Source organism: Cyrtonyx montezumae, unplaced genomic scaffold (assembly GCF_038088225.1).
Source record: "Cyrtonyx montezumae isolate F1298 unplaced genomic scaffold, pur_monq_1.0 scaffold_3, whole genome shotgun sequence".
Lineage (NCBI taxonomy): Eukaryota > Metazoa > Chordata > Aves > Galliformes > Odontophoridae > Cyrtonyx > Cyrtonyx montezumae.
This window is the reverse complement of record NW_027072034.1, coordinates 114,135,670-114,151,880: the sequence shown is the minus strand read 5'-3', so window position 1 is coordinate 114,151,880 and position 16,211 is coordinate 114,135,670. Positions and strand designations below refer to the sequence as shown.

The 16,211-nt window shown below is 44.0% G+C and overlaps 1 protein-coding gene across 2 annotated transcripts; it reads left to right on the top strand.

The window, feature by feature from the left end:
• The first annotated feature begins 3,541 nt into the window (after positions 1-3,541).
• Positions 3,542-15,325, top strand: PWP1 (PWP1 homolog, endonuclein). Of its 2 annotated transcripts, XM_065743090.1 has the most exons (15): positions 3,542-3,615; positions 3,696-3,754; positions 4,387-4,571; positions 4,997-5,082; positions 6,137-6,233; positions 6,777-6,887; positions 7,337-7,467; positions 8,378-8,451; positions 10,076-10,172; positions 10,480-10,541; positions 11,911-12,022; positions 12,473-12,563; positions 13,647-13,768; positions 14,221-14,326; positions 15,017-15,325. In XM_065743090.1, the coding sequence occupies exons 1-15, from the start codon at positions 3,550-3,552 to the stop codon at positions 15,130-15,132; spliced, it is 1,515 nt and encodes a 504-aa protein (XP_065599162.1). In that variant the 5' UTR covers positions 3,542-3,549; the 3' UTR covers positions 15,133-15,325. The 2 variants fall into 2 exon arrangements, with proteins under 2 accessions (XP_065599162.1, XP_065599163.1); XM_065743091.1 differs by lacking the exon at positions 3,696-3,754 and having other exon boundaries at positions 3,578-3,615.
• The last annotated feature ends 886 nt before the right edge of the window (positions 15,326-16,211 follow it).

Here is a 16,211-nt window from a genome sequence, read left to right as displayed (position 1 = left end):
TCCAGCACCACCTTACAGCAGTTATTGCTGGTATTATGGGATTCTTACATCCGAACTCTCAGCGCACAATTTGGGAGAGCAGATGCTCCATAAGCAATACTTCTCATATGAAACATTCACTGTTCCAATAAGCATTTAATGTCTTTTATGTGTATCTGGCTCACAATGAGATCATACTCATTGCTAGACATAGTTGATAAGGAACAGATCTAGTTTATTTCATAAAGGAAAGCAAATCTAAGATTTGGGAGAATAAGCCTTGCAGTAAGAATGCTTTATCTTCTAATGTGAGTAGGTTGGTGACCTCCCAGAGAACTCTTTGAGGAGATGGTGGATGAAAAAAAAACCAAAAACAAAACCAAAGCAGCCCTGTTTCAACTACCTGAAAACTTAACTTTATGCCTAGTTATCAGTTCTAGAGATTTTCCCTCCAGGCTACGCTGCTATGTGCAAGCAGTGTACTTGTCTCCTCTGACAAGATGCTGCCCTCTTGAGATCTGATCTTCCTTTGGTTTCCTCCAAATTCACGCTCTTTTTCTCATGGAAACACCCAGGGAATGCAAATAGAGAATCAAAAGGTAACCTTGAGGACTTTTGTGGCTACCCTTGGTATTTCAAAGCCATTTGTAAGTAGTTCTTTATGTCTGTCTTAAGTTAGAGTATATACTGATGTTCTGACTTTGCTTTCAGCTGTTCAGCATATCTGGGACTGCAACATGTATTTTGCAGCACATTTGAGAAAAGAGATTTTTTTTTAGTGAGGTGGTATGTTTAGTGCATGCTCAGTCCCTCTGCCCTGTCCTCATCTGAAGAGGTCAGCTGAACCACAGAGCCATGAGCCTACAGCATAACTTCTCAAAACATAGAAAATTCCCTTTGTTTTCTTGCTCTCAGCCTGTCTGATTCGCAGTATGCCTGGCCTTGCAGTACCTTCCAGCTGTCATATTTGAAATGCTCATGGTGTCTCTGCAGCACTCTCTCTGCAAATTTTCAAATAACTCCTGGAAAGCCTGCTGGCACCAGTGGCTTCTGTGTCGCTTCTTCACCAAGCAGCTCTCTTCTCTCCCCTACCCTTACTTAGTGTGAAGAGTAGTAATGTAGCTCTCTGGGCTCCTTGGCACATCACTCCCCCCAAAAGAGGCTGACCCTTCCCTTCAGAGGACCCATTGATTTTTCTGACTGACACTATTTTTCGTGACCTGGTAAGTCCATGCCAGAACAAAAGGTCCTTCTGCTTAGCTGGGCTCCATCACCCAGCTGAACTTCTCTGAATGTTTTTGATGCCACCCGGAACAAAATATACACATGCATCTCCTACTGATGAGAACTATCTGGCACTTTCCTCCTCGGATGAAAAGCAGAAGGTTGAGCTGGGTCAAATGCCTCAAATTCTGCATAAGCAGATCCAGAAATAGGGACAGTGCTTTAGTGCTTTTCACTTCAGACAGGCAGGAGGTGCTGACACCAGAAGAGGTGACTGAACTGAGTTAGTGAAATTCATTGCTATCAAGTCTCGCCTTACTTTGCAGAGATCTCTGGGGAGAAAATGAAATTCAGCTCTGCTCAAATGAAGTTAACAAATGGGCCTGAGGCAGATTTCAGGTACAAACCAGCTCTGGGGGAGACATACTGTCATGTCTGATTGATCACTGATGCAAAGCCTTTATGTTTTGAAAGCTCAGGTTTAGGAAAGGCCTAAGGCCACTTCAGAACACACTTTAGCATGGGAATATTTGATGAAAATTCTTGTTAGAGAACTCTAATCAGCATGGGACCTGAACTTGGTCCTTGCACACTTCCTGGGACAGCCACTGGAGCCCCTGCTTCCTGCTGTATGTATCAGTCTTCAAGGTCATTTCCTACACTCAGCAGCAATTCAGACTTCTGACAGCTATGTATCATCCTGGGACAACTTGTTAGGTTCATCCCCAAATTGTGTCAGAATTACATCCAAACTAAGAAACAAACATCTGCTTTCTCCCTTAAGCCTCACACCTCTGTGACTGAGTTATCTTTGGACACTAGATAACAAGAAAACCATTCTTACTGGAGCGTTACAGCCTGAGAGCTCCTGGCTGCTTCTTTGGGGTGTGTGGGCTGTATCACACTAGAGCTCAGACACTGTCCCAAGTGACTGCAGGGAGCTTCCTGCCTGGGGCAGCACTCTTTCAACTCCATCTCTGTAATTGCCAAGGCACTGTGGAACAACAATGCATGCAACAATCAGCCCACTGGTCTTTCTATTCTTAAGAAGACCAAGGACCAGCTCCACATCTTCAGCAACTGCATAACAGACAGAAGTGTCAGAATCAATCAGTTTTTATGGTACTTGAAAAATTATTTACTATTAATTGTAGTTTTGTAAACTGTAATCAGATATAGATAGACTGTAATCATATACAATTTGCTACCTATTTTCCATTGCTCCTCCTTCTTTAGATCTCTTTTCTGATACTTCTGTTGTTCACTATCAGCACAGAATATTGCTATTTTATAATTACATTTGTGCTGGGAGAGAAGGTAGAGCATGCGTGCTCCCTCTGGGTATTGCTTCAGTAAAAACAGGTCTGGCTCAAGGGCTTGTTGTGCAACCACGCACAGTGTAAATGAACAAAGCTGCAAAAAACATATCCAGGAGCCACATTCACTGAAAGTAACCTTTCTTCACTTGGCTGCTGAGCACTTCCCTCTGCCTGTCCTTTGGGGATAGCACTGGCGAACCTTCCCTCTGAATCTGGAGGAAGACTGACTGTAAAAGTGCAGCCAAGCCACGTGTGGGAGGACAAGAAGGATTTCTCCAACACTGTAAGAGTTGACCAGCAAAACAAATAATAACAGAAAAAAAAGCATATGAAAACACAAGGCTGGTAATTATCCACCAGTCCCTATCACAGACCCCAGACTGGGTGAGGATGCATATGCTACAAGGAGTTGGTAGTCATATACAGCTTTTGCCATGATGTGTTTTGGTTTTACCGTAAGACAAAATACAGCAAATGGGTGAAATGAACCAAAGTGTGCAGAAATATTTTGATAATTATTTTTCTCTCATGCCAGGACCACAGAAGAATCAAACTGAAGAAAATGCTACAGTGGTGCTGTCTAGGGATGTGGATTAAGAGACACGGCCACTCTACCTGCCAAGCTGAAGCTCAGCTGCCAAGTCCTTGAGTCTTACCACAAGGACTCAGGGCTCAAAGGCACGCACACAAGCTGACACACGGACAGATCCTCGTGCTACATCACAGGGGCTCAGGGAAGGGAAGAAACAAAGCATGGGGAAACGCAGCGCGAAGCCACACAAGGAGCAGCGCACACTACGGTTACAGAGCGGATTGCGGGACGCCGGCTTAGCCCGGCCCCGTAAGGCCGTCCCTAGCAACACCGCGCCATCTCCCCGCCTGCACCCCAAAGTACACGCACGCATCCTCACTTCCGGTCTCTCCCGGCGCTCAGATAAGACGTCACCTTCCATTCCCCGCCCAGGAGAAGCCCCGCCCCCGTCGACGTCATTCACGTGCGCCCGCTCGGTGCGCACGTGCCGCCGCCATGAGCTGCCCGGTGACTTGCGCCGCCTGGGTGCGCCGCGGCGTTGCCAAGGAGACGCCAGACAAGGTGGGGGAGGGGTGGGGCCGAGGGACCCCTCTGAGGGATCTCCGGTTCCATCCCTCACGGGGCTCTGTGTCCGCCCGCAGGTGCAGCTCAGCCGGGAGGAGCTGAGGCGGCTCGTCGGGGAGGCCCGCGGCCGGCTGCGGTGAGCGGGGACCTCGGGGCGGGCGGAGGCTGAGAGCGGCGCTGGGGGGGCAGGGGGAGGTGCTGGAGGGGTTCACTGGAGGAGGACGTGAGCGTGCCGAAGTCATCTTAAGCGTATGGGAGAGGCTTCTCTCGAGACGATTGCTGCCCTGTGGTGCAGCCCCTGTCCCCAACCCCCAGCTGCCCCTCCCCTGACACAGCTCCATGCCGTTCCCTCGGGCCCTGTCGCTGTCACACAGAGCTGAGCTCAGCGCTGCCCTCCGCTCCCTGTGAGAGCTGCAGCCGCCATCAGGGCTGCCATCAGGGCTCCCCTCAGCTCCTCTGCTCTGCGCTGTGCAGACCATGGCCCTCAGCCGCTCCTCAGACCCTTTGCCATCCTTGCAGCCCTCCTCCGGATGCTCTCCAATGATTGTCAGGAAAATGCTCAAGAAAAAAACTTCATCGTTATTCTCAGTCTGCCTGAGAAAAGAGTGGCTTGTATTTTGGGAAAAGGTAGGAGGGAGTGGATAGATTTCCAAATGATTGCCATAAAGGTTGTAGTGCAGTCTTTGTGAGCAGCCAGCAGGCTGCTGAGCTGTCTCCCAGCAGCATTCTGGCTGTGTTTCTCATGTTTAAAGATGCCTCTTTAAACAGGGAGGATGCTGATGGCAGCGATGAAGAAGATCCGGGCCAGGCAGCAAATGGCATGGATGTTGCCATTGCTGACGGGGCTGAGTCTCCTCCTGATGATGAAGAACAGGAGGAAACTGCTGAAAAGCTGTCTGATGAAGAACTGGCTGAGTATGATTTAGACAAGTATGATGACGAGGAAGACGGAGGTAAGAGAAACCAAAATGTTCGGTATGTGTTGTAAGCTAAGAAGTTTCTTTGCTTCTTTTTTGCTTAGGACAATAATTATCCTAAAAACAATTAGTGCTTTGATTCAAGTGCTGGACTTTCACATTTTGAATTCATTTCTTGTCCCAGTCTAGAAAACGATTCAGTGTGTGAAATAACTCCATGTCCTGCTGCTCCTTGCTGCTAGTTCTGAGTGGCATTGAAGGGCTGTTGCTCCCTCTGCTGCTCTGCTGGAGCAGAGCAGCACTGAACGGTGGAGTTGGCTGAGTTGTGTCCAAGTTGTGATTGAAACCTGGAAGTTCATTTAGCCCACTTCTGATACTGGACAGTGCGGGGACTGGTGCAGGAGTTTATGACTTGATTGGTCATTGACACATGTAAGAAGTGTTCTGAAATTCCCACCTAGGTGATACCAAACTTGGGGAAACTTTGGCTGGTCTGGCAGTATATGGGAGCAATGATCAGGATCCTTATATCACTCTGAAAAACACTGTAAGTACTGCAAAACTATTTAATATCTGAAATGGCATAGACTTAGAATTTCTTTGGATTTCTCACTCTACCAGACTGCCTCAGGGTGCTTGCAGTCCTTTAAAAAGTTCGCCACATTGGACTCAGACAGAACTCTTTCATTTTACAGTTGCTTTGTGCAGTCCCCTTTATGCATGCTTTTTATGTTGAAGTTAGATGTTGAGGTGTACCGACTCATGATTTAAGACACTGCATGTGGAGGTGGCTTGTGAGCTAGCTGACAGGACATGGAAAACACTGGAAGAAATAACAAATCTCAGAATCTCGGGTCACTAGTACGACAGTTTCTCAGACTGCATGACTCCTACATGCCCTCGAGCCTCTATTTTGGTGCGTGCATTTTGTTGTTCTTGGTATTTACTACCACCACTGTTGAAGAGTTAAGTACTACACAATATTAATTGGACCAATTTGGGGAACTGCAGTACTTGATAGAATGCAAATATTGAAAAATGCTTAGAGTGAATGAAAAAGAAGTTATTGCAGGCTTGCAACATGATGTCAAAAAGGTCTCCTATGTATTGTTTATTTGAAGGATGGCAGTCTGTGTAAGACTGCTGACTTTAGTGTACAGTTCCTAGTTTTCCACTAACAAAAATGCCCTGAATGCCTTCCATTCCTTGGAAACAGTGAGAACTGGATGGAGGCTGCATCTGTTCTGGTGCAGCTGAATGCCAATATAGCTGCAGGCAGATCTTCTCTCGAACTCTTTTCCAGAACGTGGACCATGTTTTAATGCTGTGGGAATTGCTTCCTCCGTGTGAGGAGCAGTGCCACAGTGTACTTACTGTGCAGACTGTGCCTCCCCGTGACAGAACCTGGTTCTGTGCCTTACTGCATTTAGCACTATACGGTGCTTTTGTGTGGGTGGGCTGCAGGGGTTGTTGGCTTATGTTTGTTTTCTGTAATGGTTAAAAACTGTTACAGATTCAGCCCTTAGAACTTGTGCAGTTTTGTGTGTGTGTGTGTGTGTTCTTTGCTTAATATATGTTGGCCTCTCCTTTTCACTGTTCAGGATCAATATGAACAGGAGGACTTTTTGATTAAGCCCAGTGACAATCTTGTCCTTTGTGGCAGGGTCGATAAAGACTACTGTAGTTTGGAGGTCCATGGTAAGTAACACAGGATTAGTGCCTTACAGGTAAACCTGTTTTGTTTTCATGTGGCTGTGTAGAAGGTGGAGTTGTTTTTTGGAGTCTTCAGTCTCCAATGTGAAAGCTGTTTGTCTTTTACCTAATTTCACATGTAACTGAATCTGGACTTCATTTCTTTTTCTCAGTTACTGGTTCTATAAAATGAATTTTTCAACCTACGTTAATGTCTCCTCGTGTAGAAAATGGTGGTGATGGATAGAGAACGTTAATGTTGAAGTGATTCTTTAAACAAAGTTGTGTGCATTGCAATGTCTGAATTTTGCTAACTTTTCGCTTCCTTAAGTGCACAGGAGAGAGCTAGTTTGTTTTGTAGGATTTTCTGAGCTGTAACGTTAGTACTTAGAGGCTCTGGCTTCTACTTTGAAGCTCTGAACATACTGGAAATTTGCATTCCAGATCTTCTTTGGAATTCAGTGTTTGCCGTGTCCTGTTTTTGGAGGGATGAGATGGTTTTGATTGCTTGTTTTTTCTCCTCACTGATATCACGTGTATCTTTTTCAGTTTATAATCATGAAGAAGACTCATTTTATGTACATCATGATATTATCTTGCCTGCTTATCCTCTGAGTTTGGAGTGGTTGAACTTTGATCCTAATCCCGAGGAGTCATCAGGTAAACAACAAAGGATACTGTAACTGTCCAATAAAAGTATTTGTACTTGAAAAGTGTGTAAATATAATGTTGTTACTGAGTAGTTTCCTCCAGAAATAAACCCAAGATGTTAAGAGGGGAAAAACTGGTTTATTTTCTCACTTGGTGATAGCTGTCTTGGTGATGCTGGCGTAACAAGTTGTACTACTAAAATATTGGTTTAATTAGAAATATTAAAGTTATTGTTAATTAGCAGAACAAAGCAAACTCTGATCTGTTTTTTTTTTTTTTGATATTTGCTAGTGAAAGGCTTCAAATTAATTGTGGCCAGCACAGTTGCAAGATTTATATGCATTTATGATTTTAGTAAGGTTTTTCCTGTGGTGCTTTAATAGGGCTCATTTGAACAGTTACTTGTACTGAAGGGGAAGTGTACTAAAGAGTATACTTCTATGTGTGTGTGTGTGCAGGAAATTACGTTGCAGTGGGTAACATGACCCCAGTTATTGATGTTTGGGACCTTGACATAGTGGACTGCTTAGAGCCCGTCTTTTCTCTTGGGAGCAAGAAAGAGAAAAAGAAGAAAAAGAAAGGAAAGAAAGTAAGTATTGGTCAAATGGAGGAAACTTAAAGCAAGGATAATCTTTTTTTTCCTGCAGTGGAAAAAAATAAAGCTGTAGGTGGTCTGGTTTAATTCCCTCTGTTGTGTTGAAGGATGGTGTCTAGACAGGTTATGGAAGATAATGTCCTGGTTGTTTACAGGTGGCTGAAACTGCTGTTTGCCTGTGACTCAGAGAGTTGAAAAGACATTGAGCAATAAAGGATAAGGTTTACTCTAATAAAACACAGCTAGTCCAGGTTCACCTCTGTTAGCTTTATCCATCTGAAGTTGAAGCAAGTTGAAGGTAGTCATCAAGACAATATAGCATGTGTATATAGAGGCACGCCCAGAGAGTGACTGACATGTCAGAATTGCTAGTAAAGATAAATAAACGTTCATAAATGTTGCTTCAGCTTGAAATGCTCATTGCTCTGTGCAGGGATAGTTAAAGCCTGGAGGAGAGAGCAGAGAAAGAGTGGGATAACTAGAAAGAGTGGGTGCCTTCCAGTGGCTGTCCCAGAAAACTCCTTGAGGCTTAATTGTTTACAATTAGAATTTCTAGGAGCTGGTAATTAAGGGACCAAAAGCGTGGTTGATTGGAAAGAGAAAGAAGGAAATGCCAGGAGCATTTAGAAAGAAGTTGAAAAAGCTGCACTTCAGGCAGTGGAAATTTCTTCTTCTATAGCCTGAAGGGAGTAACTGGTTGTGTGAGCTGTCCCACTGTGAATGGAGCAATGTGAGAGCTGGGGGAAGAAAAAGCACTACCAAAAGCCTTGCTGCAGTGAGTAAGGGTGATTTAAGAAGTGTAGCTGTTTGTGAAGGTGTTGTGGAGTTCCTAGCAGTGTGTTGTGCTGCCTGATTTCCACTGAAGCTGTAACATGCTGAATCTGTGCTGTGTCTGCCTGTGCAGGGTTTATCTCAGGATGGGACAGTGGAAGGACACGCTGATGCTGTGCTTGATCTCTCCTGGAATAAACAAAGCAGGTAAAGAAGTAGTTGAACAGTGCCTGGGTACACATTGGCACAGTTAATTAAGTGTGCTATTTTCACTAATTCAGAACCTTATGAGGTGTAGCAGTGAACTTGAAAGCAGCTCTGAAATCAGTCGATTCTGAAAAATATTTGCCCCTTAAACAAACAGGAAACCAGGACACCAGATTTCTTCTTCTTTTTTTTCTTTTTTTTTTTTTTTGTAATAAATATGTACTTCTGCAAATCATTTTTATTTCCAAGTTGTCCAGATGAGAGCGGGGCTAAGGTGGTTCCAAGCCATTCAATAAAGCAGCTGCATTTAAGTAAGATGGACAGATTGGAATAGCATGAGGTCTGGACCAGTCTGTTGGTGATCTAAAACACCATTTCAGCAGATAGATGTTTCTTTATAGAAGGTAGTTCTTTCTGTGTATTATTTTCCTCTGGCTTTTGCCCTCGAGATGTGAAGAGATAAGGCTGTAAAAGCCCTCGTAGCACAGCTATAGAAACACTTCTGACTTGTGGGAGTTACCTGATGACAGAATACGCTAGCAATAAGGTAGTGCTGTTGAAGAAACACAGAACTGGCATGTCTTGAGGGAGAGGTTAAGGATGATGTGCAGACTGGAATTAAGAAGCCACTCATTATTGCTTAGGTAGTTTTTAGTGAGTCAACTGTTAAAGGATTCTTAGAATGGGCCTTGAAACTGTCCCAGTGATAGATATTTTTTCCTGCTGTCATAAATGTCTCTGATTACACACAATCAATTCTCCATACGCTGATCAGCAGGTGTCAGCCTTTACTTTAAGGTCCTTGTTGCTAGGCAGCAAAGGAGGAAGCACCCTCTGCTAGAAACATACAGAAGTTGTGCTCTTACAGCATGTTGTCTGTTCTTATGCACACATACACAGAGTGGTGTCATTCCATCAGCCTGACTCAGACATAACGTTCATGTTACTTAGAAGTGATTGTCTTGTTATAGCACAGAGGTAAGTCACAGAATTACAGCTGCAAGAGTTAAAGTGTGTGGAATGTACAATGCAGTGATATTCTGTTAGGAACTCCATGATGTTGGTAGAGCTTTCAGGAAATGAAGGGTGTACAGCGTTGGGTCTTTATAGGAGAAACACTCAGATACTGGAGAGCTAAGTATTCTATTAAAAATAGGTTTGTCTGGCTCTTGGCTGCAAGCATTTGCTTACAAACTGAAGCTGTATTAATGCTGAAAAATGTTGACTTTGTGTCAAAGAGAAGAAGGTGCTTAAAAGCCTTTCTCACTTTGTTTTGCTCGAGAAGTCTTCCAGTAAGTTTTACTTTTAAGTACTGTGGGGAGAAAATGCGAGCAGGTCTTTCCTTGTAGTTAAATAGACCAGTGTACTGTGGGTGCCCCATCCCTGGAGGTGCTCAAGGCCAGGTTGGATGGGGCCTGGGCAGCCTCAGCTGCTGGGTGGCAGCCCTGCCCATGGCACAGGGTGGGACTGGGTAGGTTTTGAGGTCCCTTCCAGGCTGAGCCATTCCAGGATTCTGTGATACTTGCTCTGCAGATCAGATTCTATGTGTATATAGGATTTCTGCCCATTATTAGGTTTTGTGTCTATAAGATTTTTTAAACCTTATCTTTTCATATATTATCAGAAATGTTCTGGCAAGTGCTTCTGCTGACAGCACTGTGATTTTGTGGGATATGTCTGTGGGCAAGCCTGCAGCCAGCCTGACACTGCACACAGACAAGGTATGTAACAATGACTGTGTCTCTTCCAACGTAAAGCACAGAGAGAAAAATAATGCAGTTTGTTGTTGTTCTTCTACCTCTTCATCTTACATTTTTAACACTTGGGGCAGAACGCAGGTCTGTGTGAGTTCACTTGTGAAACATCTGAATAGCAGAATGCTTAATGGGAGTTTTTTGGGGGAAAGTGTTGTGGGATTTTTGTTTGCTTGTTTTGGGGCTTTTATTGTGTGCAGTGTTTGTTCAAAGGGAGGCCCTATTTTTGTGTTCTGTCTCAATTCTTGTATTAAATCAATCTCCTTTCATCTAGGTCCAGACATTGCAGTTTCATCCCTTTGAAACTCAGACCCTTATTTCCGGATCTTACGATAAGTATGTCAGGGTAATATTTTCAATTAGCTCAGTATTAATACCCATCTTAAGCCCATTTGTTTGCCTCAGGTTTTCTTTTCATTTGCTTGTAAGAGTGACAGATTTGAGAAAGGTTATTTCTTTCTGATAAGGTAGCCAGGTGTGTACATGGCCAGAATACAGCTTTCCTTCCCTCTGTCTCAGTGTAGCCAAGTGTTTTAACCATCTGAACTGAAATTTTCTGTGCCAGCCATCTGCTCCAAACTGAATGTATTTGTTAATTTGTTGTTACGTCTTTTCTGCTGTAAAAGTGTACCTCTGCTCATTCCTGTGTAAACTCCTCTGGGTTTTTCCAAGCTAGAAGACTGGGTTGGGCTTTGTGTTGTCTGGTTTGTGTTATGCACTTGCTACGTTGGAAGAGAACCCCATGCTGTTGCGAGCTGGCTTCTGTCCACTTTCCTTCCCCATATTCCTTCTGTAAAACTAAGAAAAACATGTCCAAGCACTCAGACCACCATCCTGATCCCTTGTTAGCTCTCCCTTTGATCCCTTGAACAGCTGCGTAGCAGTGCACTGTCTGTAGACCAGCAGGCTGCCTCTGTGGGTTCCTCCTGTAAAGCATCCAAGGGCTGCAGTTCAGGGCAGTTCAAGTCGATGCTGCTGGGTGCCTTCGTGACCTGCAAGTCAGACCGTAACAAATGATGCAAGTGCAAAAACTGTGTTTGTCAAATGCCTGCTAAAAGAGCTGAGAAATCTAGTCACACTTCATCCGCTTGACTTGAAGGATAAGAGTGGGAATGGACTATGCTGCAGGTGTTGGTTGCAGTGAGATGCTGCACGAGTGACGCATTCTCTCCTTTCTTGCACTCGTATCTGAGTGTCCTGTGGGTTGGGACAAATTGTGCTGTGGCTCAGCTGGGCACGTGCCCTTAACGAAGCCACCATAGCATTTGCCTAACGACTTTTCTTGGTGAGCATGGGTTTGAAAATGTCTGTATTCGTATCACAAATGGATTTCTGAATTAGAGCATTATTTTTCAGCTGTAATTAGTTAAGTTTATTAAAATCTGTTCATAATTAAGAGAGTAATTACGCTTTCCTATGTATTAAGTATTGTACATGTTGATTAAATTGGAGTTCTGCTCCGTTTCTCTATAGAGCTGCTGAAGGTAACCAAGGTGTAGCTTTGAAGTTTATGTAAAAAGCTTGTGATTACCCGAGTGCTTTCCAACATCTGTTAAGTTAGAGCACTAAACGTTGAAGTTGTTTCCATTTTAATTTTTGAGCTGCAGTTTACAGGCACCTTCTGGAGGTGCCAGTGGGAAAATGAACTTCACAGAGTTCTGTGGTGATTTTGCTTTTTTTCCCTTTCCTGTCTGTTTTCCTGTAGATCAGCTGTGCTGTACGATTGCAGAAGCCCACAAGATAACCATCGAATCTGGCGGTTTAGTGGGCAGGTTGAAAGAGTAACTTGGAATCATTTTTCACCTTGTAATTTCTTAGTGAGTATACAGTCTGCTCGGCCTGTTGGCTGTTTTGTTTAGCCCATGCTTTTGTATTTTCTCTCTGTATGATTGCACTTAACTTTGAAAGGTCTGGGAGGCAGCTGTTAGATGGCTCCAAGGGTTTAGAGATGAAAAGCTCGGTGTTTCAGTGCTGAGCATAAGATCTCAGTAGTGCGGGCGTCTTCAGTACAAAATACAGTTAAAGAAATTTGTATGGGATTAAGATTTCCACATATGTCACTGTTCACAAACATGTTCAAGCTCTAGATGTGTGGAGTCTGACTTTGGAGGTGCAGAACTGTGTTCAGGGGAACACGTCTTGCTAGGAAGTAGTGTGAGTCTGCCTCAAATGACAGGGATTTAATAGAGAATGGGTGTTACTCCACAGAACATTTTTTAAACAAATGACCACAGCTGGCTGTTTTCAAAGTATTGTGGTTTCCTTAGGCAAGCACAGAGGATGGCTTTGTGTACTGTCTGGATGCTCGCTCTGATAAGCCGCTGTTCACTCTGAAGGCTCATGACGAGGAAGTATCAGGTAAATCACGTGTGCTTTGTGTTTACCCCAGTGGTAAGGCTTATCTGGAAGATGTCTTCCGTTGATAGGACTGAGGTGGTGGTGATTTCTTGCTTAATAACTAAAAACCAACTTGTGCATAGTAATCATGAGTAGCTGGCCCATGAAACTGTGTTTGGAACCACACAATCCCATGGTGGCTTGGGTTGGAAGGGATCTCAAAGCCCACCCAGTCCCACCCTGTGGGTGGGGCTGCCACCCAGCAGCTCAGCTGCCCAGGGCTGCATCCAACCCGGCCTTGAACCTCCAGGGATGTGGCACCACAGCTCTCTGGGCAGTTGTGCCACTCCTCACTGCCCTCTGGATGAAACATTTCCTGGTATCTAAGTCTTCCCTCTTTTTGTTCAGAACCATTGTAAGCAAAGTATTTTAACAACAGTAAACTTGCCTCAGTGAGTACTGTAAAGATTAAGCACATCAGAACAGATATGTTCATGTGGGATGTGCTCCCTTTGCTTTTTGGAGTGAGAAAGGACAGAAACTGTGCAGTCTGGTCCAGGACTATGAACTAGAACTTCTGTATCCGTAACATTTTATAGTGGCATTTCACTCTGGTGTTACTTAAACGTGGCACATGGGAAGGTTTTCACTCTCTCTGCTTTAGACTCCTTGAATTATTCGACCAACATAAGAAATTCTAAAAAGCAACTTGAAGGAAAATCCTGGTTAGGTGCTCAAAAAGAGGTGATGTCAGTATGTCCTGTCATCTCAGGATAGCCGAAGAAATGGGCTGGAATGAAGAAACTGCCTGATTACATCACTTGGGAAGCACAACAACATCAGCTCTGCAGTGTTACTGTCATTACACTGAGAGACAAAATAGGTCTACGTGCAGTTTGTTTGCCCTCAAAAGGTTATTACTTCTGTCACTACAGGGAGCAGTGGTACCACAAAACTCATTAAAGTTTTGCTCCATTTTGCAGGAACTGAGTTTAGTGTGAGAAGAGTATTAGGTTTATAATCGTGCTTTTGTTCTAAATGTATCCTCATCTCTGAAGTGGTGATTGAGTGTTGCTCTTACACTGATGCATTCTTATTTTCCAGGGCTACAACTAAGCAGTCAGGTCAAAGGGTGCCTTGTGACATCATCTGCTGACAAATACGTGAAAATCTGGGATATCCTGGGAGGCAAACCAAGTTTAGTCCATTCCAGGGATATGAAAATGGTAATCTGCATTTCTTGCTTCTGAGAAGGTGTATGTATAACTGCTGAATCTGTTTTTTAATTTAAATCTTGTTTTATGTAAAGAAACAACAACAAAATCCCCACATCTGTGTACTCTGGCTGAAATGTTCTCATCACAACACAGTATTCAGTTCTGGAGTTTATTGGCAGAATGCTTTGAAGCCTTGGATCTGAGTGTCAGATATAGTGCTCTGCAGCAGAGCTGTTAGTTCTGCAGCATGCATCTTTGGGGCTCAAGATGAATATATGATTTACTGATTGCAATTACCAGCTCTTAAGATGATTTTCTAAGGACACAAAGCCAAATTTCAAGAAACAAAGGACTTGTATTTGTTAGAACTTGCCTGGCAAAAGTGTTTTCAGATGATAAAATCATCTTAAGATTATATTAAGGAAAAAAAAACTATAAATCTATTTCTCCCTCCTTCCCAGGGTGTTCTCTTCTGCACAGCTTGCTGCCCTGACTTCCCCTTTGTTTTTGCCTTTGGAGGAGAGCGAGAAGGGCTGCGTGTCTGGGATATAAGCAGCATTTCTGCAGGTAACGCTCTCATTTTCTGGGATCTTGAGGCTCTGCCCCCAGGTTATATCTGTATGTTCAGTAATGCAGCGTGACTCTGAGGAAACTGTGGTGTGCTTCTATTAAAGAAGTACCTGAAGTATATTTTCACACTATCAGCTTAAAAATTATCTCTCTCTATATATATGTAGATAGATATTTTTCATCTTGGAGAGCTGTATTTGCCACAGTCGATTTTCTTGTAACTGAAACATCCTCATTTCTCAGTCTTCCTTTTTCTTAATGTTCCCGGTGTAAACAAGCACTGCACAGAAGTGAAGACTGGTTTTGATCAGTTGTCTCAGTTGCATGTAGCTAAATGGTGTGAGTTTTTGGAGGCTTTCAAGAGCTTGATGGAACCCAGAGAGACTGAAACCAGAAATAAATAATTGAAACTGTTTTGCTCTGCAAAACTCATCCATTTCACAGCGCTTCAGTGAAGGAATTACGCACGGGGAAACATCTAGAGATTCTCTGGGGGAGAAATACCGTGACTTGTAATTCAATTATCATACATGGGGAAACAGATTGTTGTGATGTGTAAGCTCACAACTCCCAGCTCTGGGGAATGGGGGAAGGCTTTGAAACTGCATCAGGTGAGGATTTCCATTCTGTTATATCGCCGTGCTGTACTTGCTGTAAGAACTAAGCAATCCCTTGCCTGTGTTGCAGTGAATGAAGTGTTTGGAAACAGAGAGAGGCTTGTTCTGGCTGGTGCAAACTCTGTGGCTTGCAGCTCCTTGGCTGGTAGTAGCAGCAGCAGTTCAGAGACGGCGATGGAATCGTGATGGACCAAACTTCACTACATCCAAGTAACTGAAGGGTCTACAGCTCGGGTGCATTCTACCAAATACACTGCTGGGAGAGCTTTTGTGGAAATGACTCATGTCACCCAGAGAGGCTACCAGGTGTAGAGTTGATGTATGAGATGAAATCATCACCAGGAAAGCATTGTGCTGCTGTCAGAGGTTTGTTGAATACTGCAACAGTAAACATCTCCTAATGGCATTAAGGAACAGCACTTCAGCCAATGCTGTGTAATGTCAGTCAGATGCTGGGTGAAATGGCAGCTGTAAGGAGTCGGATCATTTATCCTCAATTGGAGACTGAATTGACAAAATTCCAATACACATTTGAAGCTTTTTCAGATGTATATGTATTTTTTAAGTAAGTCTTAAATGTATTTTGTGGGTAGTAAGTCCGAGTCCAGGAGTAGAACCCTGAACTTTATCACTTGAGATCACCAAAATCAAACCACAGTCATCTCCACTCTGTCCCACTACGACCAAGGGTTTCTTTCCCCTGGTTCCCTTTAACACTCAGTTAATTCACAGCAGCAGGAACCTCATTAAGGCTTCTCACATTTAAAATGAGCAGCAGCTGCCTTACTGTAGGCCAGAAGTTAAGTGGATACTCTTAACTCCTGTGAGGTGCTTCCCTTGCCACCTCCTGGGTGGTGGTTACTAAAGGCATCTATGAAAGCACTGCTGCTGCAAACCCCCTAGGTATTAAAACAACTGCTCTCACAGACAGTGGGGTCAGAGCACACAGTTTACGAGCTGTTAGCACTGCTTTCCACCCTGCCTCATTGGAACTTCCTCTGGTGATCAGCAGACTGTGATGATTGGCATGGACTGCCCTTAGGAAGAGGCGGGGCTGTATGTTTCTGTCCCAACCCTTGGAATAAGTGCCTGCTTCTTAACTCCAGTTCAGCTTCAAAAGGCTTTTTCCAGCGTGAATGCTTCTGTGATGCCCGTTCAGCTGTTCCCAGCCTGGTGCCATGTGTTCAGAATGGCTCTGCAAGAACCAACAAATAAATGTCTTGGATGTTCACTGCTGCCTGGCACCAGGGAATGGGTTTGTGAGT

Coding starts and splice junctions, on each gene's coding strand:
- PWP1 (XM_065743090.1), top strand. CDS start 3,550: ATGAGCTGCCCGGTGACTTGCGCCGCCTGGGTGCGCCGCGGCGTTGCC. Junction 6,234..6,776: donor CTGTAGTTTGGAGGTCCATG/GTAAGTAACACA, acceptor TATCTTTTTCAG/TTTATAATCATGAAGAAGAC. Junction 10,173..10,479: donor TGACACTGCACACAGACAAG/GTATGTAACAAT, acceptor CCTTTCATCTAG/GTCCAGACATTGCAGTTTCA.